The 24,755-nt window shown below is 51.5% G+C and overlaps 1 protein-coding gene across 2 annotated transcripts in view; it reads right to left on the bottom strand.

Annotated features, from left to right (window-relative positions):
• The window catches only part of qtgal (queuosine-tRNA galactosyltransferase), a 43,860-nt gene that overhangs the window by 5,476 nt on the left and 13,629 nt on the right, over positions 1–24,755 (bottom strand). For both annotated transcript variants that reach the window (XM_066704136.1, XM_066704137.1), the window contains exons 7-8: positions 8,363–8,458; positions 7,824–7,948 (exon numbers count right to left, since the gene is read on the bottom strand). In XM_066704136.1, the coding sequence (XP_066560233.1) occupies positions 7,824–7,948; positions 8,363–8,458 (221 nt within the window). The remainder of the gene's footprint in view (positions 1–7,823; positions 7,949–8,362; positions 8,459–24,755) is intronic.

Below are 24,755 nucleotides of genomic sequence, written 5' to 3'. Positions count from 1 at the left end.
GTGCGGTACAGTACAGTGTAGAGGCCGGGTCCAGCTGCCGAGGGGTCAGTGAGTCAGGAAGACTGAGCGGCAGTGATGTGGCGAGACAGGAAGCCGGGCAGGAAGACTGACACACGCCTGCCTGCCTGCCTGTGTGCTGGCGGAGGGGTGTCAGAGGTGTGTTGAGCTGTGGGTCTGCGCTCTGTGTGTGAGGCGCTGAAGACCCAGTGTCTCTGTGCCGTCAGCACTGTGGAGAAACGGACGCCTGAATGAACTTTTCCATATATACAAAATTGATTTCTCGAGCTTCCTGTCTCTGTCAAAACACTCAGTTTCCACACCTCCCGTGTCCGCAGATGGAACACATTTTCAGACCCCCTGAAGTGAGAGCCTCTGAGACCCCCCCGTGCTGCTCCACACGTTTCTCAGATGACATTAACCGATATTTATTTTTTGCTGATTGCGCAACATGTTGCTCCATGTGTTTGTGCTCAGAAGGGATGATTAACGGCTGAGAGGAATCCATGTTGTTTCCCATCGAAGCGAGCGGACAGAGGAGTGGATGCTGAGCGATAACGCAGTCCCTCCGCCCACCAGGCAGCCCCTCACCTGCACACTCCCTCTCCCACACCTGTGCCACATCAATATCCACTCAGACCTCAGCCCCCAACCCCTGTGACCGACCTCCCACATGGCACACGCCTGTCAGAGCAGCCAGGGACGGGAGTTTCCCTTGCAGCAAGTTATCGATGGTGTGCTCAGAGCCGCTCCACTGACACAGGGCCTGCGCAGCTCTGTAGGAAATTACCAGCGAATACAGATGTGACTGATACCAACCATGCAGTGTGTTAAAGTATCCAGTTAGCACGTTTTCCAATACTGGTAATAATACGGCAAACTTCTACGACAACAAATAAAGAGAACAGAAAAGCTCATTTTAAGTTGCCGTTTCGAATGGTAAATTACTCCAGAAAGTAAACCGAAGTCAACAATGGAAACGCCCTTCGGAGAGTCAGAACAAGAGTGGGGCGCAGATCAACAGATTAGACCTGCAGAGCTCAGCGGAAAACCTCAACAGGAGCTGAACATGGTTTCCTGCCACCCGGCTGCAGGGCGAGAGAGAGGGGAGAGAGAGAGAGAGCAGGGGAGAGGAAAGGAGGGGATGGGGGGGAGGAGAGAGGACAGAGGGGAGAAGAGAGGGGAGAGAGAAGAGGAGGGGAGAGGAGGGAACAGGAAAGGAGAGGGGGAAAGGAGAGGGGAGGGGAGGGCAGGGGAGAGAGAGTGGAGGGGAGAGGAAAAGAGAGGTGATAAATGAAAGGAGAGAGGGGAGAGTGGGGAGAGGAGAGGAGAGAGCAGAGGAGGAGAGGAGGGGATCTGTGTGGATCCACCATCCCCCTGCCCCGCTCAGCACTGCCCCAGGAACGTCAGAAATGCACTCCCCTGCAGGGCAGGTTTTTTTTCTTCACAACAAGATTAGATTCCCTCACAGCTGTGTGCTACAGAGGCAACACATTCAGCAGCGGCTCGGGACATTTCTGCCATTCCTGAACAGAGAGCGACAGTGAGACATGTGACAGGAGAGCGTGCAGCCGGCGGCCCCCCTGCGCACAGAGTCAGAGCAGCAGGCGGCCCCCTGGGCACAGTATCAGATACACACTGGGCATCGTGCAACACACACGCTGCACATGGTAATCAATACACAGCAGCCAGTGTGTTATATACACACAGCACACACTACACACAAAGTGCACACAGCGCAGATCACACAGAACATCAGCCTCACAGTGGCAGATTCTCACAAGGTCTTCAGTGATAATCGAGGAGAGCAGGGAGACCTCTGAATGTGACCTTTGCTCTACTTTTTAATTAAGCAGAACATATTTTTTATTACAAACTGGAGAGAGAGAGAGAGAGAGAGAGAGAGAGAGAGAGAGAGAGAGAGAGAGAGTTTGTAAAAGCTGGCAAGGAGCGTTGTTTGAGCACACAAAGGATAGTCCTTTACATCAGCATTTCTGACCTGTCCAGATATAACGGTGGAGTGTATCTCAGCACACAAATGGAAATACAGAGGGCTACTATACCACAGCGCCCTTCAGGGTCTGAGGGTCAGTCAGGCTGAGACAGAGAGGCCCCGTCTCCAGGGACGTACACACCTCTGACCCACAAACCTGCTGTATGACTTCCAGGAACTGTGACTTAGTACTGTGCATGGATGAGCAATAACAGAACCAGAAAGACGCCCACGTGACACCCTGTGGTCCGCCAGCACTCCCTCGGTTGGGAACGTATTGCCCAATATCTGCAGAACTGGCTACACTGTCACCGATTCCTGGATGGACATGGCCCTTGAAACTCCCCGTTGAGGAAAACTGTTCCGTGATGCCCCCCCAGCCCACTGCCCTGGGGTGGGGCTTCAGTGAGGGGCTGAGTGTAGTTACTAATCCTCTGAGAGGTGGAGGATTAACAGTAAACGGCACGAACACAACCTCAGCCCGATGGCCCGACTCCCAACAGCTGTGCAGACGAGAAACACAAGTATTCTGAAAGTTAAAATAACAAACACGAGCCACTCACTCAGCTGCACAGAAAACTGCTTTAATGCTCCAGGGGTCGAATTACTATAAACAAATTAAACTAAATATCATAGCACTTTTTAATTTTTAACAAGCAGACAGAAAGAGCAGCACAAACCAGCAGCACTATTCCTCAACCCCTGCTGGCCTGCGAGAGAGAGAGAGAGAGAGACAGAAAGACAGGGACACAGAGAGACAGGGGCACAGACAGACGGAAAGACAGGGACACAGTGACACAGAGAGACGGGGACAGTGCAGGGCTGTGGAGTGCAGTGTCTGACCCTGGTCAGTGGGGCCATGGCGTGGGCTGCTGGCAGTCTCCCCCGCCAGCACGCAGAGCCAGCGACATGCTCTCGCCATGACTTAATCTGTCCTGGGGATCGCTCCGGTGCGGATGGCCCAGACGCTGAGTCACGCCTGACTGCTCAGTCTCTCCATGTAAGGCTGCGTCTTCACTCATTGACAGCGGCATCACTGGCCTGTGACACCAAACACTAACACAAATCCCTTTCTGCTCCCTGGGCTCAGAGCTTTCAGTGCTGCAAGAACAGTGCTCTGTGCTGCTCTGTGCTGCGTGGCACGGCTCTGCGTGGCTCTGTGCTCCCTATTAACAGACACGTGCCTGGGGCTTGACAAAGACAAAGTGCGCTGATGAGCAACATCCTCATGAAGGAACAACCAAGACGAACAACTGGAGAGTCAGACTGACAGCAGGGGCACATGGAGTGCTGCTCAGAGTTCCCACACAGAGTGTGCTGGTGGGCTTGACACTGGGCTGTGATTGCCACTGACACGCCCCATTGAACAGACCAGCACTGGCGCTACGACCCACACAGCGCACCCCAGAATCCGGTACTGCACAGCGAGGGCTTTTCACATCACGCCCATCACACCACTCGAAGACAGGAAAACTGAATTGCTCACATTGCTGTGGCTTCAGCAGTGACATGTTTACCCCATTGACCGTGAAGCGGGTCAAACAAGCACACACACAGACACACACACAGACACACACACACACACACACAATAAAAAAGGCAAACAAAATGCTAGGGTATATTGTCAAAAGTGAAGAATTGAGCACAAGGGCAGTAATGTTCAGACTGTACAATGCGCTAGTTAGAGCTCATCTGGATACTGTGTGCAGTTCTGGGCTCCACACTTCAAGAAAGATATCGCTGCTCTAGAGGCAGTTCAGAGGAGAGCAACCAGACTTATTCAAGGTCTGAAGGGAATGTCCTACTGAGAGACTGAGGAACTGAACCTTTTCACCCTGGACCAGAGGAGACTACGTGGGGACTTGATTCCAGTTTTCCAAATCCTGAAAGGCATCGACCACATCAAACCAGAGGAGCTTTTCCAGATCAGCAGGGACACACGCGGAAATTGGGCTTCAAGACAGAAAAAAGGAGACACTTCTTCACACAGAGAGTTGTTACAATCTTGAACAAACTCCCCAGCGATGTGGTTGAAGCTGAACATTTAGTAACATTTAAAAATAGACTGGATAGGATCCTTGGATCACTTAGACACTAATGGACACAAAACAAGAACGATGGGGCGAATGGCCTTCTCTCGTTTGTAAATGTTCTTATGTTCTTATGTTCACACTCTCATACATACATACACACACAAAGGAGAGGGGGCTGGGGGTTGCACAGGAGGTCTGCAGCTCTAATCAGTTATTAAGACATGAAAAGTGTTCACAGCCCTGCACATAAACACTGCCGCTCTGGAGTGGAGGCTGAACCAGGGGTTGGGGGAGCTCCCTGCACATCTGGACAGCAGCTGCCATCACAGCCTGGCAATCCCACATACCCCCACCACCCCCTCTTCCCCTTTGTCCAGCGTCACAATAAAAGCACATTTCCAGCGTTGGAGACCTCACTCCCATTCCTGCAGCACCCCAGCACCCCTGCGTGGCACCCCAGGGTGCCAGACAATAGCCATGGAAACAGGATACTGGACCTGACCAAAAATGTTCCAGTTGCTCAATTATTCAACTGAATGGTCCTGTCAGTCAGGCTGCGCCTCACATAGATGACGACAGACTGAGAGAGAAAGAGAGTGAGAGAGGAGGAGGAGGGTGCAGGTGAGGCCTTTATGGAAGAAACATATTTTAATACCTGGCACATGATGTATGTTCCTTATATCATTCATGTACTAGAATTGTCCAGAGAGTGACGCTCACTTCAGAGGTGGGCAGCACTCTATCAGGTCTCAGTGTTTCTCTCTCTGAAAACGCACGACTGGAAAAAGAGCTGAAAACGGATCTGAGTCACACAGAACAGCTGATGCTTTCCGAACTGTCATGGGAATTCATATCTGCCTCTCGAACACAGATTGATGCCCGTTTTCTGGAGAGCCACATTAAAAGCACAAATCATGCGAGAGACGGTGTAGGTGTGGATCACAGCCACTTATCAGCTCCTCGAAGAGTTCTGAAGTCAGTCAGATATAAGTACATAAGTAAGTACATCGATGGATAGATAGATGAATAAATAAGCGATGTAGGTTCAGGAGAAGGTGGCCTAAGATCCTGTTCTGTCTGTTTGCTCATCAGCCAGGAGTCAACCCAGCAGAGTTGGTGCGCGCCATGCCAGACCACCGGTGCCGATCCAGTGCAGACCAGGAGGCACTGGCACTGCAGAATGAGGGTGCAATGAGCTCCTCCTCGGTGGGGCAGCTGGCTGGGCAGAGCGGTCTATTTAGAGCTGCCCTGTGCTTCAATACAGAGTGATGGCCTTCAAACACAAAGCCAACGGTCTGCCAACTCTGGCCCCAGGTGGCTTCACGGCGCTGCCATCTCTCTTGTCTGGCACGACAGAAGCAGCCGTGAGAAGGAAATGAAATGCAGGACTATGAACGGTTCCCTGGCCCACACAGTGCACAGCACACACTGACACACTGCGGTGAGGGAGCCGACCTGGAGCCCCGTCCACTGACTCTCCCGCCAGAGACACACTGACACAAATCTCCTCTGTTTCCTTCTTTCTTTCTAAACACGTGCCTCTCTGTATCTCATCATGTCGGCACATTTTTTGTCTTTTTACTGGAAAATAGATACTGAGATGAATCATGTTGTTTATCATGACACCATATCCTACTTGTAAAAAAAAAAAAAAAAAACCTGACAAAATCTTCAAGCCCCAGCTTCATTTACAGAGGTTCCTGTTGAAACGTCTTGCAACACCATCTATTAAGTTTCTATAAAACTGAAACTAAAGAGAAAAAGGGTATTTTTTAAGGAAACACGCACTCATAAATAGACACAGCAACGTCAACTGCTCATCAACGGCTAAAAGGGAAAAGTCAGTTTCTTCCATCACGGCAAAAATGTTTTCTTTCTGTTGTTAATATAGAAGAGTGCAGGAGGTGAGACTTGCATCGGCCTCTTCATCTATGTCTCAGCCGACCACTGCAGCCGACAGGTGAAAAACATCTCAGCGCTCCTGGCAATCACCTCCAGCTCTTGCAAAATCCCTTTTTTGTTTTTACCCCCACGATACTGCAGAGCTACAAGTTGAGGCCTGCACCCAGTTTCTGCTCACAGAGACGAGGCAGATCTCAGAGGCAGACATGTAATCAGGACTGGGGACAGTGCGTCTCTGTTGCTCTGGCCACCAGGGACATCATCTTGTTTAACTGAGACACGAGCACAGACTCGCTGACCTCCATTAGATGGCACACTGCCCGACACACCGCAGAGATGCTCTCTGCCAGCACTGTGCATGTACCGGCCCTCTGTATTGCTTGACGACAGCAGACACAGCAGGGCAATGGCAGACCCAGCCCACTGTCTCTTATTTAACACTACAGATCAGCCTGTTATTACACCCTCATTTTGGGGAGAAAGAACCAACGTCTTCAGAAATAAGCAGCAGATCTTACTGCGAAAACTGACAATTTAAAGTCCTAACGAAAGGGTGGTATGAATCTCTGGGTCAATCTGAGGTCATTGCTGCTCTGAAACCACTAGAAGTATAATTATCTGCAGTTTTTACAGATGCACAGAAGAAGCTGCAGCTGAGGCTTCCTGGGGGGGGCAGGTGACAGTAACGCGCAGGAAGCGCAGTGAGAGCTGCATGAAGCCCCTTTGCACAGGGGCAACAGACCCACCACTGCTGCACTGCACATCATACAGCACGACACACTGCACTTCACATCATACAGCATGACACACCCCACACTACACACCCCACACTGCCCCACACTGCACTGCACACCCCACACAGCAGCTGTGCTCAGAGACAGGTGGCCGGCCGTGGGGTTCCAGGTCCTGACAGGCACGTTCCTGAGCTCATGCAAACTCGTGAGTGATTAAATGAGGACAGCGAGGCTGCAGGGGCTGCGCTTCGCTGCCAGGAGACCTCGTGTTCCAGGTCATATGCAAAACATCTCCCGGGTTTCTGCCTGCAGGCACTGGGAGTGAAACCCAGGTCACCTGCTTTGCCCAACTGTCTAAACCTCTCCAGGTCCAAACGTGTCCCGGCAGCACAGTCCAGCGGCCCGGCTCCCTCAGCGCCAGCCATGTGAGTGTGCACCTGTGGGTGGGGGTGTGACTGCTGGGGCCAGGGCAGGGTGGAGAGGCAGTTTAGAGATGAGGCCTGAGTGTGCCACCCACACGCTCCAGCTCACCCTCGACTCCTCACTGTACTGGGATGTGTGTGTATTGTGTTCTGTACTGATTGTGTACTGTACTGACTGCACCTTGTGATGCTTTGAAATGTGTCTTATGCCGACTGTAGGTCGCCCTGGATAAAGGCTTCTGCTTCACTTCACTGCCCCGATGGTTTATGTAGCGTCAGGGTCCTGCAGGGAGACCGTTCTTTATCACTGCCTAAGCTGACAGGCTGAGCGTCTGAAAGGCCGCAGTGAGTCGAGGCCAATGGACTAATCAGTTACTGATTCAGGGCCTCTCCAATTTACATTCCTTAATAAGACTTCACATAAAGATCCCGGCTTCTCGACCTTCTCATTCCTAACTGGACGTAACAGATGTGCAACCGGTGGGCTACAGGATGGGTCTGTGGGGGGATTCTGGAGCAGTGAGACCACTGGGAAAACCAGCAGGTGTGTGAGTGACCGACGTGTTCGTGTGGCTTTCATGAGGGAACTTTCAAAGCTGTGAATGTCCAATGATTTCATTGCACATAATAGGAAATAATGAGAGAAATATTTATGTGTGAGTGTGGTGAGCGAGAGACACTCACCACGCCAGTTTCAGTGTGTGTGTATGTGTGTGAGTGTGACTCGCCGGGCAGCCCTCACTCGTGCACGGCCAGGCTGGCAGCTTGCGGATGGTGTCGGTATGTCAGCAGGCAGTGGTCCAGCCGCAGCAGTCCAACCCCTCTCCGCAGGCTGGCGTAGAAGAACAGCAGGTCCTCCGGCACGCCCTGCAACGACAAACACACAGCCACGTCTCTGACCGCAGTCTCGACACCGGCCTCGACACCAACAACACTAACACTTCCACTGGGCAACTCAGAACAGAACAATAAACAGGAACACAAACAAAAAAATAAACACACATAAATACACAAATAAATAAAATGATACAAATCCTATTTTCATGAAACCGTGAAGGAGGATCAGTTAATGCTCTTCTTTGTGTTGTGACCCCAAAGATGAAAACAATAAAGATCAATGTTCCCCACTTTTAAGGTGTTCCTGACCCCTGACCCCTGGGGCACATGGGCAGGAGGCTGCAGTGGCAGTGGGAGCAGAGGGGTGACCCAACCCTCACTGTGTGCACAATGGCCCCAGCCAGCACACTGGGTCTTCTAGGGAGCTGGAAGATTCGGTCTTACCCTTCCGCCCTCGTCAAACTTTCCGACGTGCTCGAACCAGCTGCGGCCACAGAACCAGGTGGGCATGATGACCGTGGGCCCGTGGGAGGTGTACACCTGCAAGAGAAGGACAGGCTCACTCAAAAACAGTGCAGTTCAGCCGGATTGTGTTACTGAGTTTCTCTGGCGGCACCGTTCTGTCCGTATGTCTGGGCAGCTCCGCTCGGTCCGTGTGTCTGGGCAGCAGTATGAACACAAGCGTGTCCTCAGCACGGATCCCTGGTGACTCTTGACAGGCGTGCACTTTGCAATCAAGCCGCCCCACGCAGGAGAAGCAAGGCGTAAGGCTGGAGAAACCTGCCCCACCTCAGCTGCACAACAACAATAGCGCAATCCTGCTTAAGTCATAGTTTTGCCTAATGAGTTAATCAGCCAGCGGGGCACGTCAGTATCCACTCACCCAGCCAGTTTTTCAAAGATCGTCAGACACTCTGCGCCGCCTGAAGTCAGAGCGAATCTGTGCCGCAGTGCCGACACCTCCTCCCTCGCCCGGCAGGGTGCCAGGCAGCAGACCAGTGTGCTCAAACCAGCCTAGCGTGTCACTGTGGCTAGCCCTCGCTACTGTAGCTCCCTGCACACGCACACAGACACACCAACACAGACAGTTCGCCCGCTCTCTTCATGGCTGCCCGTGGCGGCTGCAGGAATGTGAAACTATGGAATGTTTTGGTGAAATCATCTCGGGCAGTCCAGGAATCTGCTGCATATTTAAGAGTTTTCTAATATTTCAGTGATTGCTTTGATCTCTGAGATTCAAGAAGCGAGAGGCGCGCGCACAAATACACACACACACAAGAATCAATAATTCGTTGTGAGCAGAAAGAGCAAAGAGAAGGTGAAAAGTTGTGCGTCACTGTCAGCTCTCCATTCTGTCATTTCTGGGGCCCATTCCTCCCGTCGCAGCACCCCCACGCTCAGGGCCTGGACAGCATGGCCACAGACACACTAACACAACACAGTCGCCCCTCAAAGCGGTTTAAACTGGATTGAACAGAATTGCCAAAAGGCAGGACAATTCAGCAACACAATAACAACTTTTTTTTTTTCTTTAAGTGAGTGATTACTGAGAACCACAGTCAATGCTGTCTGACAGGCCCTTCTCTCAGCAGCTTGGTAATAACAGCCCCTCTGTGTGCGAGTTGCCCAACTGACTGCCCCACCGCTCACTCACTCAAGGCGAGGCTCCCCTTCAAGACGGGACATGAAGAGCTGGGGCTCCGGCACCATCCACCTGTCAGCGCACCGGCCGTTTCCTGCTGCCACACCTTCTCTCCCTGATGGAGCAGGAGAAGCCCTTAATGGTGGGAAAGAGGCTGGGAGTAAAGGGTGCGTGTGCAGGCTTGTGCCATCAGACAGGACCGACCCCCTACATACTACACACTCACACTCAATACATACACACTCACACTCAAAACATACACTGACTACACACACACTCACACTCAATACACACAAACTACACACTCACAGTCACTCAATACACACACTCACTCAGCTCAGTGTGCCGATTTCAGGGTGATTACACTGCGCTCTCCCTCTCCCTCCCCTGGTGTGTTAAGTGTGTGTAGTGAGTGTGTGTGTGTGTGTGTGAGAGTGTGTATAGTAAGTGTGGACGGGCTGCCCTGGCTGGTTAGATCGGTGTTCCGACAGGTCTCCCCCCCATCCCTCCACATTCCCAACAGGACCTCTGCCACAGAAAGCTGGACAGCGGGAGCCTTGGTTCCCCTCGCAGTGTTTCCTGTGATATCACATGCAAGGAGTTAAGCAGCTTTGGAAATGGCAAATCTGCGCCGCTGCTCGCTTCCCCCACGGACAAAGCCGGCTTCAGTGTGGGCTGTTCCGCAGCACACGGGCAAAATCGGGGGAAAGACTTTCTAACAAAGCCCACGATTCAGCCAGCGTTCGCAGTCTGATTAACTCAATCTCAGCCCCTCCATGGGTTAGTAATGCAATAAGATTTTTGGTGCTTGAAACCCAGCACTCACAAAGACATCTTTGTCTTTTTCCGCTGAGGTAATTCCAGATCAAAGGTTTTCTGCCCCTGAATCTCAGGTGAAACTTATCCCATTTTCACTCTGAGTCTCCAAGTCTTCCAGGCTTGTCCGTGAGGCATCTGGCTCGGACGCGTGTGTCGAGCTTGCACTAAAAATAACCGCAATGCTCATCAATCTTAAACGTGCCACTCTGTCAGTGTGAATCGAAGACTTGTTTAAATCAGAGCACAGTTCCGTCTCCCACCAGCGCTGCCCGCGCTCAGCGGGAGCTTGGCATAGAAGAGGACCAGATATGGTGCGCAGCTTCAACTGCTTTCACTTGATGGATGAGCCTCAGACCCCGAGGAGCTTCTCTCTTTCATAGCAGGCAGGATCTACAGTGGGGTGAGTCTGGAATTGCAGGACTGCAGCTCAACCAGATGCTTCACGGTTCGATTATGAGACATCTACACCAATTATATTGTTAAAGACTTGTTTGAACCCAAAGACTTCTGTTCCCAGGGATGTCCTATTGATGGAGTTACAGACTAGTGGTGCTCTGGCTCCATTTTCCATTTTCCAGTCCAGTTAATATGCATCGAGAGCAATGCATCACTCTGTGGAGAAACCTCTGTCTCAGTGTGGCATCGGGCCAGCGAACAGGCCGGCCTGGGCAGTGCGTGTTCACACATTAATAACGCTTATGAAACAATAAACCTCTTTGAAAGGCTGTTGTGTAACGCGGTTCTCCCCGTTACTGATGGGGCCACAGTTCCTTCGCATCGACAGAAGAAGCCAAATAGGAATGTGAATGCCAGTTATCCCACTGGAGACTCGTCCTCCATAAATCAGTGTAAATCCAGCGGATCTGGCTCGGGGAACGGGCTGCAGAGACCTCTGGCGCTGGAGAGCCTCCGTGCCTCGAATAGCTTCCGCTCTCCCCATCGCTCTCCTCAGCCTGACCTCCTCTGAGGAAACATCTGGGCCTGGGCTGCAGGGCCAGGGATGATCCAGAGCAGTAAGTGGGGGGTCGGGGGGCTGGGGCTTGCGCATCCCATTATCAATCAATCAAGTTTTATTTCGTACAGTGCTCTTCACAAGGAGTAGCCAAAGAGCAGCTTCACAAATTTTAATATCGAACACAGATTCGTTTTTCTTGTTCCTCAGTCTCGGCTCAGCCTCCAGACGGAGTGCCGTGCTCAGCCCTGCAGTAGGGCCTCTGAGATGATCGATGAGGGCCCTGTCGCCCCTCTCACCAATCGCTGCTGTCTGCACAAGGCAGGTAGGGCCACATGTGTGTGAGAATCTGGCATTTTTTTTTTTTTTTTTAATATTTGAATGGTTTTCTAAAAACAAACGGCCGCTCCTGCGTTTTGTTCTGAACAGAACAGCAGAATGAGCTCAGCATCACCATGGGCCTGACCCGACTGAAATCCAGACCACATCCGAATGGCAAGAGTCGACAGCGGAGTGGTAGAAGGGGCAGCAGATGTGGAAGTCAATATCAGAGTAAATGCAGAAGTAGTAGAATGAGAGCTATCAGTCGCAGTATTAGCGATAGTGATAGCGATGGCTATAATGATGTCACAGCAGCAGAAGCACTGTTTCTGACAGGAAATATAGTTTCATGTTTTCATCAGAAGATCAGATCAAACCCAACAAGCAGCAGCTTCAGGGTCCGAGCGTCTCAGTCCTGCTGGGGGGATGACTGCAGCTCTGCAGTCGGGGCCCAGGTACCTTAGAGAGAAGAGGCAAAGAGGTGTGTGTGTGAGGCCGGTGAGAACAGGACGAGGGAAATCCTAGGAGACAGGGGGATGGATGATCACTGAGCTCAAAACACGAGACTGACCAGTCTGGGGTCATCCCCACAGTTCTCCCAGAAACGAAAAAGAAAACTGCATTTAAAAAAGAAAAGAAAGCACAGTGATCAATCAGTGCGATGCCATCAATCGGCAGCGCTGCGGCTGGTGTCGTGTGCGAGGGGCCCTGTGCCTGTCAGAGCCTCTCCTGGCGCCTCGTTACTGGGCCAGGGTGCTGACAGAGGGATGGGGCCGTGGGGTCAGGGGTCACAGAAGGATAGCTTTGAAAGGTTAACCCCATCAAACCTGCAGAGTGAGTCCTTGGGAGATGGCTTTCCTCACATTCACACACACATACTTGTATTCGCACACTCACAGTCACACACAAATTCACAATCACTCACACACTTGTATATACACACTCACAATCAAACACACAATCGTACATACACACTCACACTCACACATTGCTCCAATGCCAGGAGACCGTGTGTTAGCCAGACTGACAGACGAGCTGACAGGTGGAGGGAGGGCACTGGAAACTCTGCTGCTCTCTCTCTCTCAGGTATAGATCGTGCTACAGTTCTGCGCCACATGTGTGAGCAGCAGGGTCCGAGGTGGGAATGAGAGTCTCCCTGCTGTCGCCCTGGCCCAGCTTGCACCTGTCTCTGTACGCTTCAGTCCCCAGTGACGCAGGGGCTGCAGTCTGTGTGCTGCGTGACTGCACCGCACCAAAGACATCACCGCCGTCCCCCAAAGGAGAGGGAGCGCGCCAACCCCCACCGGTTTGTTTTAAAAGCCCGGCAACATCTCTGCTACACAAACCTGCTCTTGTCTGCAGTAATTCACACTGACAAAAGCTTTTATGGGAGGTAGCGCAAAGCGGCGCTTGTGAGATGGTCCCGACAAAAGGGCTGCCGCTCTCGGCTCTGGGCACCGGGGAGATGACGCACGCAGGCAGCAGGGCAGGAGACTGTGCTGGCGGGGCAGTTAACCCCTACACTCTCCCCGGCGCTCTGGGAGTCAGAGAGAGAGTCTGACCACTGATTGGGACATATGTGTGGGTCACCCTGTGGAGCTGAGCCAGAACCCCATCTCTTCATCTGTGTGTCAAAATCAATCAATCAATTTTAATTTGTGTAGTGCTGTTGGACAGATTAAATCTTTATTTTATTTTCCTTTTTTGCCATCTTTATTCGTTAAATATAATTATTTGTTTATGGTTTATACATGTCTTGGTCCTGGTTCATGTATTTATTTTGGTTTGATTTTGTTGATGATGATGTAATGGCTAAATGGTATTTAGTGGCCTCGCCCAAGAAGGTGGAATGGTAAGGTGTCATCTACAGATTGATATTACTTTTCCCAGACATTGTGTGTACATCTCAAACAAAGCTAGAAATGACCTTATCCACAGCTTATAAGAAAAGGACAGAACAGGCACCCTTCGCAGGGTATGAAGCACTTTAAAATGACAGGAAGTGCTCTGTATTAAAGTATGTCCCTGGTGACAATGACAACCAGCAGCCGGACCAGCCCTAACAGACTGGTGCGTCAGTCATATGATGAGTCACAATGACGCACTTTAATACAGCTGAACTGCTGATCTCTGATCACACAGATACTCGTCCTACTCCAAACAGGCCCCTGCAGTCTGGCAAATGTCCGCCTCCTGCTGCCCACCGACAGGCAGCGCCACAAACCAGACCCAGTTTTCACAATCTGTGGCCCAAAGTCTGGCGATTTAGATAATCTGAACCCTGAGAGGCGCTTGATGTGGTTTGCTAATAATTAAAAGTACAGGATACAGCCCAAGGCAGGGGTGTAATTGTGTGATAGCTCCTGTCAGCTGTCAGTGTGGAGGAGCTGCTACAGAGTGGAGGCACTGTGAGACACGGGACCTGATCCCTGATCTATCACTCACACCATGACAGGACAAACTGCATTCACTTTCCATCGGCACCTCACTGTAGCACACACACACAAACACATATGCATAATCACACAGACTCACACACATACACTCACGTATTTACACAGACACGCAGACTCACTCACACACGCACATACAGACTCACACACACACACACACACACACTGGTTTGGCTGGACGCTGAGATGCACAGAGAACCTCTCAGTCCACAGTTTTGGTCCAATGGTTCCTTCACTGTGAGAACTTGGACACACAAAGGCTCAGCAAGGCGGCTCTTGGTACGTGGCCAAGCACTAGCCCACTGTAAGGACGTGCTCAGGATTTCAGGGCTAGTGTGCGCCGAGAGGCCCCGAGGCTGCAGAGAAGGTGCACGACTCCACAAAAAACACAAGAGCTCAGAGTCAGCAGCCCCTTCCCCACTCACTTTGCAACACTGGAGAATTGGCATGGCATGCACCTTCCTCTCGTCAGCCCTGCTGAAGCACACGGCAGCACGCAGCCACAGGACACCGCCAAATCACGGCCCCATGTCTCAACAGTTACAATATGCAAAGTTTAAGAGCTGAAATTTGCATGGGGCTCTCTTTGTGGAGAAAGACATGCAATCACAGACACAACTCTCCATTGTGCTTGGCTCTGGCACTGACAGACTTGTGTGTGTGTCTGTGGGTATGTGTGTGTGTAAAACCAAGCAAACAAGTTGCAACACACACGGCTGGCCCACAAGTGTGTGTTTCACTAGTCACATGATGTCATGTGTTTGTATAAACTGGGGAGGGATTACAGAGGCTGTTGTTTTACTATGACAAGCAATTTTTCTTTGTAAATCCTTACTTGGCTTTTACAAGACCCTTGGGATTTATCACACGCCCTCCCTGGTCCCACCCCCCCCACCACTCAGCTCTGACTGACAGGCATGTCGCAATCCAAAAGAGAGAGAGAGACATCCAGGGGTCCCTGCCTGCCAGCCCTGCGGGCCCCTCGCCTCGCTGCCTGACTAAACATGTTTTTAGGGGGTGGTCTTTGTTTTTAACCCTTTCCCGCGATGTGTTGGACCAACAGCCAGAAAGCCATCTGAACCGCAGAGCAGCACTCTCACAGGGAGCATTTGGCAGTGCGATCGATCGATCTTCTTTTATTGCCTCTGTTCTAGCACAATGGGTCCCTGTGCCACCCCATGCCAGGGATCCCAATCTCGTTTGCTTCTCCTACCGGGGCCTGGCGCTGCGTTAACAATAGGCTCCTTCTGCCGGCTGCGATCCACCCCACGCTGTGTAGATTAACTCAGGCCTTAACCTAGACTTTGCACCCACACAGGAAAGCTTTTCATATCTGATCCAATAAGAACATTAATTACCGCAGTTAAATCTGGTCAGCAGCTGAGCTAGAAATAGTTTAGGTGATTTATTGGTCGATGATTAATTTCACAGGAAATGGAGCATTCATTGCACAAGTCCTTCTGTACTTCTCAGAGAAACCACATGCCCATGCAGCCGCCACCTGCGCGTTTAAGGCCCTGGCCCCCCTGGACCCCAGCGCTCGTCCTTCCCCGCACCAGGCCCCGGAGCCTGTGCCTGCCTCCTTCCAGGCGGCCGCAGTCTTGTTTCTATCACTCTCCGCACATCTCTTCTCCAGCCCCACTCCCCGGCTGTTTTCCTCAAACTGCCATCATCCCAGTCATAGTAAAATCATAATTTCTGCACAGTGGAAAACTATACACATTTCTAAAACAAAAACAAACAAACAAATCTCCAGGACTTGATTATCAGCGGGAACTGAATTACAAACACCCCCTCTTTTCTCACAACGCTCTTCTCTACCACTAATATGTTGCTGGGCCCGCAGGCTTGTCCTGGGACCATGCCGCAGGTTGGGGGGGGTCCATGCCTGCTGTCGAGCGTCTCTCCTGCCCCGGCATTGCAGACTCCCTGCTGGCCCTCCTCACAGTCACGGGGTTAACACCGCCACACATTTCCACTCCACACTTGCATGTGGGCGCCTATCTCCTGTGCTGGGTGTGAGTTTCCACACAGTCCCTCACATGATTTCATGCAACAAAAATGCTAAATCTATTATAACCAAACATCTGTTTTTACTTTATTCTGAGCATAACTAACACTATTTTAAAAAAAAATTCAGCTGGGAGGGTAAAAGAGGCATCAGGACTGAAAGGTTTCTGCATCACCATCTCTTTGGCCAGGTTTAGAGGCCCAACAATGTTTAACAGGTCTAATGCTTCACAGTTTTTCAGATCCTTTTTGTCAGGAAATGCTGAGCTCTCCACCCACTGCTTTGCCATAAAGGTCACAGAGATCACACTTTTGGCTGTTTAGTGTCATCTGGTGTTCTTGTACCTGCCAGCGCTATAACATAGTGCTTCACAGATCACGTTCCTCATACAGAAATGATGCAAGACGTGTGTCCTGACCAAACCGCCTCACTGGACTCAGGGACACCAGCACCTGGTAGGAACCTGGGGAGGAAATGTGCAGCTAGTGTTTCAACATGGAGATTAATTCATTCCATGTGTTAATAAGTACACTCAAAATAGATGTAATGAACAAAATTAGTTGGAATAAATGATAAAAATGGTTTCTTGTATAAGGCTTGAAAGCCCTGGGGAGTGGTGACTGGTTCAGCCAGTCACAGCCAGTTCAAAAGATCTTTGTGGTCCAAGACTTCAGAAACTAATAAAGGGAGTTGAGCTGCACCAACACAAAGTGAGCAGTGTATTAGGAGCAGGCTTTAATTGCTAAAAGATGTAGAACTTCCTGAGCCTGTGATTTGAATCTTGGATAACCTTTATATGATGTCAAAATAAGCCTACCTGAAACCTGAAACCAGCCATAACAGGAGAAGACCCCAGCTTCCTACAGAAAAAAGGCATTCCTTCTAAACTAGTTCGAATGTGACTGAAATAGACCGCAGATATAACTGCAGCCAGATATCTGCCGGTCAGTCACTGATGTTACAGACTAGGGTTCGGCGCCGGGGCTTTCCTGTTGCCGAGAACGTCTCTGTGTCTCTGTGCTTGGTGTTCCATATCTCTGTATTTGGCGTTAATTTTCTGTGTTCGGTCTCTCTGCGTCTCTGTATTCGGTGTGTCTCGGGGTCTCTGAGTTTTGTCTCTCGGGGTCTCTGTGTTGGGACACACCGCTCTCAGATGCTGTGGAGTAACAAGTCTTTGCTGCCATGTAGTCATGTCTTACGGTCGAACCCCTGCTCGACAGAAGCAGCACACTGGTGCAAATGACTGAGTCCTGTGTGACACAGCGCCTTGAGGCGGTACTGCTTACACGTTTTTATCATTACAGAGTGATTATAGGTCACAAGGGTCAAGAAAACAGGCCCAATAAGAGTCCAGACAGTACTTCCAGATGGCTGAAATATAACCGCTATCAACCTACAGAGGAAGCTCTTTGATTGCCATTCGTGTTCTGCAGACTTTTCTCGGAGTTGGTTCTCCGGGGCTGACCGGGGACTTCACACCTGTGTCACGGCTCTCAGAGCTCATGCAGAGGTCCTGCTCCTTCTGCCAGGCAAGACATTAGTCTTTTAAAAGACAAACCAACCAACCAACCAAAAACAAAAGCACAGTCTGTGTATCGCACCACCAGAGGCTGCTCACCTGTGCAGTGCTGATCTGCAAGGGGTTAATGGAGAAGACTGGCATTAACGTTACCCAGCAGGCGAGTGAACCCGTCTTCGGGAACCCCACGCCAAACGGAACATATGATCTCACTGCACTTTGCCTTTTCAAGCCAATAAAAATGTCACGTTTTTTCCATTAAGGGTTTCTGCAGGAATATTCCAATATTATTTATGCTCTGTTCCCCCGACCAGATCAGGAATGACACGCACTGCGAAACACTGGAGCCCTTTGTATGTCAGCGTTTTTTACGGCCAGGTGGTTTGGAGGTGCAGGCAGGCAGGCAGCCCCTGACAGGAGCCACACAGAGGACTACTGTTCCGGGGCCCAGAGACCAGCCCTCCATTCCCACACACCCTCCCCAGCACTGACAATAGTTATACCCGACAAGACATCAGCCATTTCAGCTGGACCCAACCACGTCCCTGATTTGGGGGGACATGTGCTGCTGCGTATCGCTGCCGTGCCGATGTTCTCGGACACGACCCAGGTGTCGTGTCCTGCCCCGTCCAGTAGAGACCTGGGGCTGTTCAGCAGTGGTGGGGGGGGGGTCACAGAGTAGAGACGAGCCTGCAGACAATACCCAGGTCCCGCCCATGTGATCTGCTCTCCATGGCAACAGGTTCTGTGTTTTGGAGAGCAATCTGTGGGCTTTGGCACCGACTTCAACTCTCCAACTGATTTTTTTTTTTTTCTGTGCTGAGACACAAATACAGAAAGAAGGAGAGAAAAGGGAGAGGAAAGTCCCTGGATGTCGTAAGGAGGCAGAGCCATACAGAGTAGCACAGCTGGCTGCAGGGGGACATTGAGCAGCTATCAAGGAAGGGCTAATTAAACTTTAAACTGCATCAAATTAAAAGCACCACGAGAGGGAATTGAGCAGATGTTGGAAGTTTCAGGGCAATTAAAGAAACAGAAGATTGCATTTATACACCGGGTGGACAGTGAGTCATGTTTGGAAGTGAGGAGGCTTTGTGTGCAACATAAACAGTGCCAGAGCTGCCTGGAGAGCCGTGGCTGAGGCCGAGAGACTGAATGGCCTCCTGTCCTCCCGGGCCAGACAAGCGCTGCTCTGGGTCCTCCGCATGCCGGGCTCTTGGGGCCCCTGTATGGATACACAAGCCCATTGCATCCTGTACGCACAGGGGACTGGTCCCAGAGGAGCACAATGTGTTTGGGAATGTTTTTCTACCTTATTGCCTCACAATGAAACCAAAACACTTTGTGTGTTGAGAGCTATGTCCCCGTGTCTAAACTGGGCCGGGTTATTGTTGGCAGTGCCAAAGGGAAGCAGCGGGCAGGCTGTCACCCAGAGTGCACCACTCCACCGACTGCCGCCTCAGGAAACAGGGAGAGCAACCAGGAAGCAGCTCTCCCCCTCACTGGACCGTCCCGCCACCGGGCTGCACACACAAGGCACTTACAGTGGAGCCAAAGCATGGAGAATTTGTTAAATATTAAATTAGCATGAGCATAGCATGAGTCAGGAACATGTGGTGCCATAACACATCTCTTATGAGTCTGTCCCTGAGGCCGGGGGTGCTGCATAACAGAGCAGGCGCACCATCACCACCACGCACCCACCCAGAGACAGAAAGAGACAGAGAGAGTGAGAGAGCTGAAACATTGGTTTCATATTGTGTATATTAGACAAAAGCAGGAAAACTTTGCAGTAAAGACACAAACACGCACCTGCCTGGCGGTGGGGGGGGGGCAGCTCAGTGGCACCAGCAGAGGTCGGGGCTGTTGGCACCTGCACACTGGCCACCTTACTGGCACACACTGCTCTGCCCAGCGTCACCTGCTCAGACAGCTCACTTGTACCTGCCCAGCCCCCCCGCAGCCCTAGGGGAACAAAGACAACCCTGTGAGCAGCCCACAGGTAGCCCCCCAGTCCTGTCTGCCACACGGCCCCCACTCCACAGCTCAACGACGCATCCTGTCAGCAGCCCACAGTCCGGGGCCACATCGGGATTCCTGCACATAATTAGCTGCCCTTGATTTGCACAATTATCGCTTGTTAGGACAAGGTCACTTTGCAGCCTCTGTCATCGGCCGGCAATAAGGTCTCAACCACCCCCCCCCCCCACCGTCACCCCCGCAATGCCTGTTAGCTCCGCTTCATTTACTCGCCTCACAGACACATCACAGCGGGAAGGGGGGGGCAGCACAGCCCTGTTGCCTCACAGCCTTGGTTTCATGGAGCACAGGGCTCTCGGGGGCTTGTGCCCAATCGAGGGGGTCACTGCAGCACACCGCCTTGCACCAAACAGGCCTGCTGATCTCCACACCTCGTGTTCAATCTGTGGAACGTATTGTGGTTACCTTGCGAAGGGCAATATACCTAAATTGACTGATTGACCTCCCTCCCACTAGCTTTGCATTAGAGGAGGAGGTCCGAATGGCAGCTCCAGATCAGCGCCGCTATGACCTAGACAGGGGCGGCTGCCGTGGTCGGCCTCTGAGATACAGAGTGCAATTAGCAGGAATGTTTTCGTTATCTGGCTCATTAATAGTTTTTCAGTTTCCTAATCCCCCGGCCAGAGATTAACGAGCTTGTGTCACGCAACGCAGATGCACGGGGCTGTGCCCTCTCTCTCCACGGCCCTCGCTCATCGCACAGCAGCAGAGGAGTGAACCGGCAGCACGTTCTCTTCTTATCTTTGTTTTTTCTTCTCGACAGCTTGAGCAATGGAAGAGATCAGAGTTCCTGCAACCGTTCAGAATATTTCCTGTGTCAAATAAGCTGCTGCACGAAATTAGAGAGGAAATGATCCCCTTTACTCACGACTGAAACCAGACAGTGCATGAAAGCTGCCACAACAACAGAGAGAGGAGGCCGGTACGCCTCAGACTCCAAGGTTTGGTGGCAAGTGTCAAATTGATGCCAGAACGCACACGGCAGGCCTCCCAACTCAGAGTTATTCTGATTTGAACTTTACTTTTTTTTCCTCAGGGCAGCAATATCCTTTCTGTGACCAAAGCAGAACTCATTATACTAATTGTGGTCCTGCTCATGCATTTGTATTATTGGAATATCACTCCCAGTAAACTAAGCCCTGCACTTTTCACCAGACACTCAAAGACCTCAGCTGGTTAACCCCGTGTGACGGTGTGAGCTGCACTCCACACTGCCAGACAAGCAGCTACAGTTCTTTTCATCTGTTGCCTCCTCGTGCGGCCCCATGAATATGCATGAGATGCATTATTGCTGCCTGCGTGTGGGGCTTTGCACTTGTCAGGATGACATTTCTTTCTGTGGCTGTGGTCTCACAGTGAGAGAGTACTGCTGGTGCGACCCTGCGTGCGATGCTGCCACTTCCCATTTCTGAATTATCTGCAAATTGAACAAGTCCAGTTGACTTAATCTATGCTCAGATGAGTCGCAATAACTTTGCACGTGTCTCTGACTAAGAGGACCTGGGAAAAGCAGAAGTGACTGAAGTAATCAACGGCAATATCTCAGAAAATTCTGTGAAAAGATAAAGCTGCACCACTGCTCCACGACCCCAGCGATGTGCCCGACGTCTCCATGTCGGGGCAGCACAGCTCCTGCTCTCGGTGCCTCTGCTCTGGAGCTGGTCTTAAAAAATTAAACATTTGTTTTCAATAAACTGCAGCCAAAAAAAAGAAAAGACAGTTTGGCCTGTTTCTGATTTAAATTCCTCTCATTTGAGAGAGCGCTGCGTGGTCAGGGCTCACACAACTGCAAGGACATGAAAGTTAGGGGGTGGTGATTGAAAGCATTCTCCCGCGTTTTAAACCCCTGTTGCGTTTTGGGTTTTTAACGGCTCTCGTGTCTCAGGCTTGTTAGTGCCGCCCACGCAGCCGGCCTAGGGACTGCAGTAGCTGTGAGAGGCCAGAGAGGGTGCTGGCACCGAGACCGTCCTGTCCCGCTGGAGACGCACTGCGGCAGACCACCCTACTAGCAATAGTCAGGGAAAAACTCCCAGCCTCCCCGGAGCACCGCGGCCCATGCTGCCCATCAGGACGCTCTCAGGCCAGGGGATTTCCAGTTTCTGAGTCTAAAGAAAAGCAGCAATAACTGTTTTTGGAACTGCTGGACTGAACTCCTCAAAGGAAAGAAAACAGACAAGCAGCTCGGTCCACAGGTGTCAGAAAATTATGCTTCAGCTTTAGGGAGTCTTCTTGTGTGGCTCTCTACAGCACTAAGGTATGCCCCCCTCAGCTGTCTCTGGAAATGTCCAGTTTGGCAATTAAATATAAGTGACAAGAAGGGACGATCACGTGAGAGTAACATACAGGCCCTACCACATGGGACAGTGCGGTGCCCGAGTCCGTGTGTGGTGTACGGTCTGGCACTCACGCCACCTTGCCCTCCATGGACACCAGGGACCGGCCGCACATCGCGTTTCCAGAGCCCCTGTGCTCCATCCCTCCCTCGGCCCCTCGGCCCCAGATCACACTCGCTGCTCTCGTTCTGACACAAATCCTGTGACTGCACACATCCTGGTGCAAAGACAACAGTGCGACAGCCACGGGCAGCCCAGAGAGCTCAACCTTGGTGTGCGTGTTTATCCACATGGACCTCTGCCTGCCATAATATTTGTCTCTTCTATTGTTCGCGTGGGCCTCAGATTCACACACCTTCTTGTTCAACTGTGAGGTATGAAGCTGTGTCCCCACAGCTCACTGCCACTCTGCTCTCAGGGCCTGGATTTGATCTTAAGTTGAAATGGTGCTAATATCCAACAATACAGGAGTAAACCACTCTAAAATTTAAACCTGGCATATGACCCCTGAGATCAGTCAGGATGCAGCACACCTTTCCCGGCAACAGGCAGCACCCTGCACGGCCCACCCCGGCTACACACTTCCCAATGGCTCACACAATAAACTGCAGGCACAGCATGAATATTTAACACAGAGCTGCTTTCTGGTCTGGTAACCCCGGCTGCCCACAGTGTGTGAAATGTTGGGCTGGGGCCCACGATTCTGTTTGGGGACAGCTCTCCTGCTGATGCCGGGGCTCAAGATGGCAAGGGAGGGGGGTCTCTGTCGGGGTGTGGAGCCAGTCTGTGGGGATTACAGGGCCTGGGGCTTTAGCTTCTCCTGTTCCCGCTCAAGCGTCCAGAACAGTTCCAGCGCTGGAGGCAGGGTCCTCAGAGCTGGGCCAGCTGCCCTCCTGGTCACTGCTCCTTTATTTGCACCCGGGGGAACAGCTCAAGCTGGGTAACTGGACCTCCAGGTGGTTTTAGCCCTTTGGTTTCCCATGAACACAAAGCTACCAGGGCAAGGGGCTCTCTGTGGGTTGGGTGCCCACTGCTGCTCCCCACTGCACCACCACCAAGCTGCGAATGAGCCAACGAGCCAAGAAGTTCCCCTGTGACCCTCTGCCAGAGCACAGCCACCCAGGACTGGTTTCACAGCCAAACCTTCTTCACCTCAACACCCCCTCCCTTCCATTGTGTCACTCTCCCACAACCGCACTGGCGGAGCACAACAGAGAAAGAGAGAGAGAGAGAGTCATCAGCAGGTCACAGTGAGAAGCCTGCCCATAACACCACCGGCTGCACCATCAAACTCACAGCAGAACACTGCCCCTCCCCCCCCAGCACACTACACCCTCACTGCTGCACCACACACCCCTCCAGCACACTGGGATAGCGAACACAGATACAGACAGACATAGACACCCTCGCACAGCTCAGAGTAACACAGCCCACAGTGTACACACACACACACACAATGTGTACATTTTAACACGCAGTAAACTTATTATTTGCTCTGCAAGACATGTTGGTGCTGAGCGATGCACTGGAGTCAGTTTACGGCACCCCCTCCAGGACAGACCCAGATCGTTAGGGGTTCAGACTCCAGGACAGAGCCCATATCACAGATTACAGAAATGAACCCCACCATCCCTGCGTTTGCATGTCAGAAGTGCTGCTGCTATACAGCTTTCTCCTTCACATGTCAACACTTCACAGGAGCTCCAATTTTACAGAACTAGACCAGCATTCAGTTAATCTGCACCAGTACATAGATCAGTACGAATTAAGTTTTTAATTTTTTTTCACTCCAGCAAGTCTAAAAATAGAGTAAAGCGATGGAGGGAAGCGGATGTCTGTACTATTCCGATTTACTGCAGCCAGTTATTAGATCAATTCACAGCCGACCACAGAGACTGCAGATCCCACGGGAGAGGCAGAGACGCACTTCAAGTGGCCCGTTTTCAGATCAGAGGCTCAGCCCGCAGAGTCAGATCTCAGAGCTGTGGGTTTGGGCCCATTGAGTTCACAGGCACTCCTCCCTCCGGGCCAGACCACAGCGGGTGGCGAGTGTGCCAGTGCTCAGCCACACAGCTGGCTGGATCACGCAGGCAATCTCCAGGACACCTCAACTCTGGAGCGCAGGGGTCCTCGCGCTCCCCATGCCTGCAGTTAGCGCTGCCGTGTGAAACAGGTGCCTTTATCTCAGCTCTGAGAGGCAAGGAAACCAAAACAATAGTAGTCAAACATGTTTATTTATTTTAAATACACTTTATTTTTTGTTAAGTTTCATATCGCAGGAGTACAAGACCTGGGGGGAACTACTAGAAAAATACAACAAAGATTGATGTATATATTGATATACATGTACATGAATATCAATGGCTTTTGCACTTGCCGTGCTTTTGTAGATGAAAAGTGACAGTAGTGAGTATGGTTTGTTTGACCTCTTGACTCAGCTTCCTGTGGCCACACAGTCAGCGCCGTGTCACCATGCTCGGGCTGGTATCTGCCTGGCTGCTGGCAACCCAACAGAACACAACCCCCACTGCCCCCCGGCTCTCCCCAGCACCCCCATGCCAACAGGAAATGCACGCTTTTATGCGCCCACGTGCCAGAGCGGACCAGCAGCACTCTGTACTCTCAGACCCCCCGAGCCTGGCTGGGGTGGGCAACAGCCCTGCTATGACAAGACTCAGAGAAAGCCATTGATATAGCGCTGAAGAAAGCCCATTGACAGAGCACTGCATGGGAACAGACCCCTCCAT

Source organism: Amia ocellicauda, chromosome 5 (genome assembly GCF_036373705.1).
Source record: "Amia ocellicauda isolate fAmiCal2 chromosome 5, fAmiCal2.hap1, whole genome shotgun sequence".
NCBI classification, from domain to species: domain Eukaryota; kingdom Metazoa; phylum Chordata; class Actinopteri; order Amiiformes; family Amiidae; genus Amia; species Amia ocellicauda.
This window is presented reverse-complemented; position numbering and strand designations above follow the sequence as displayed.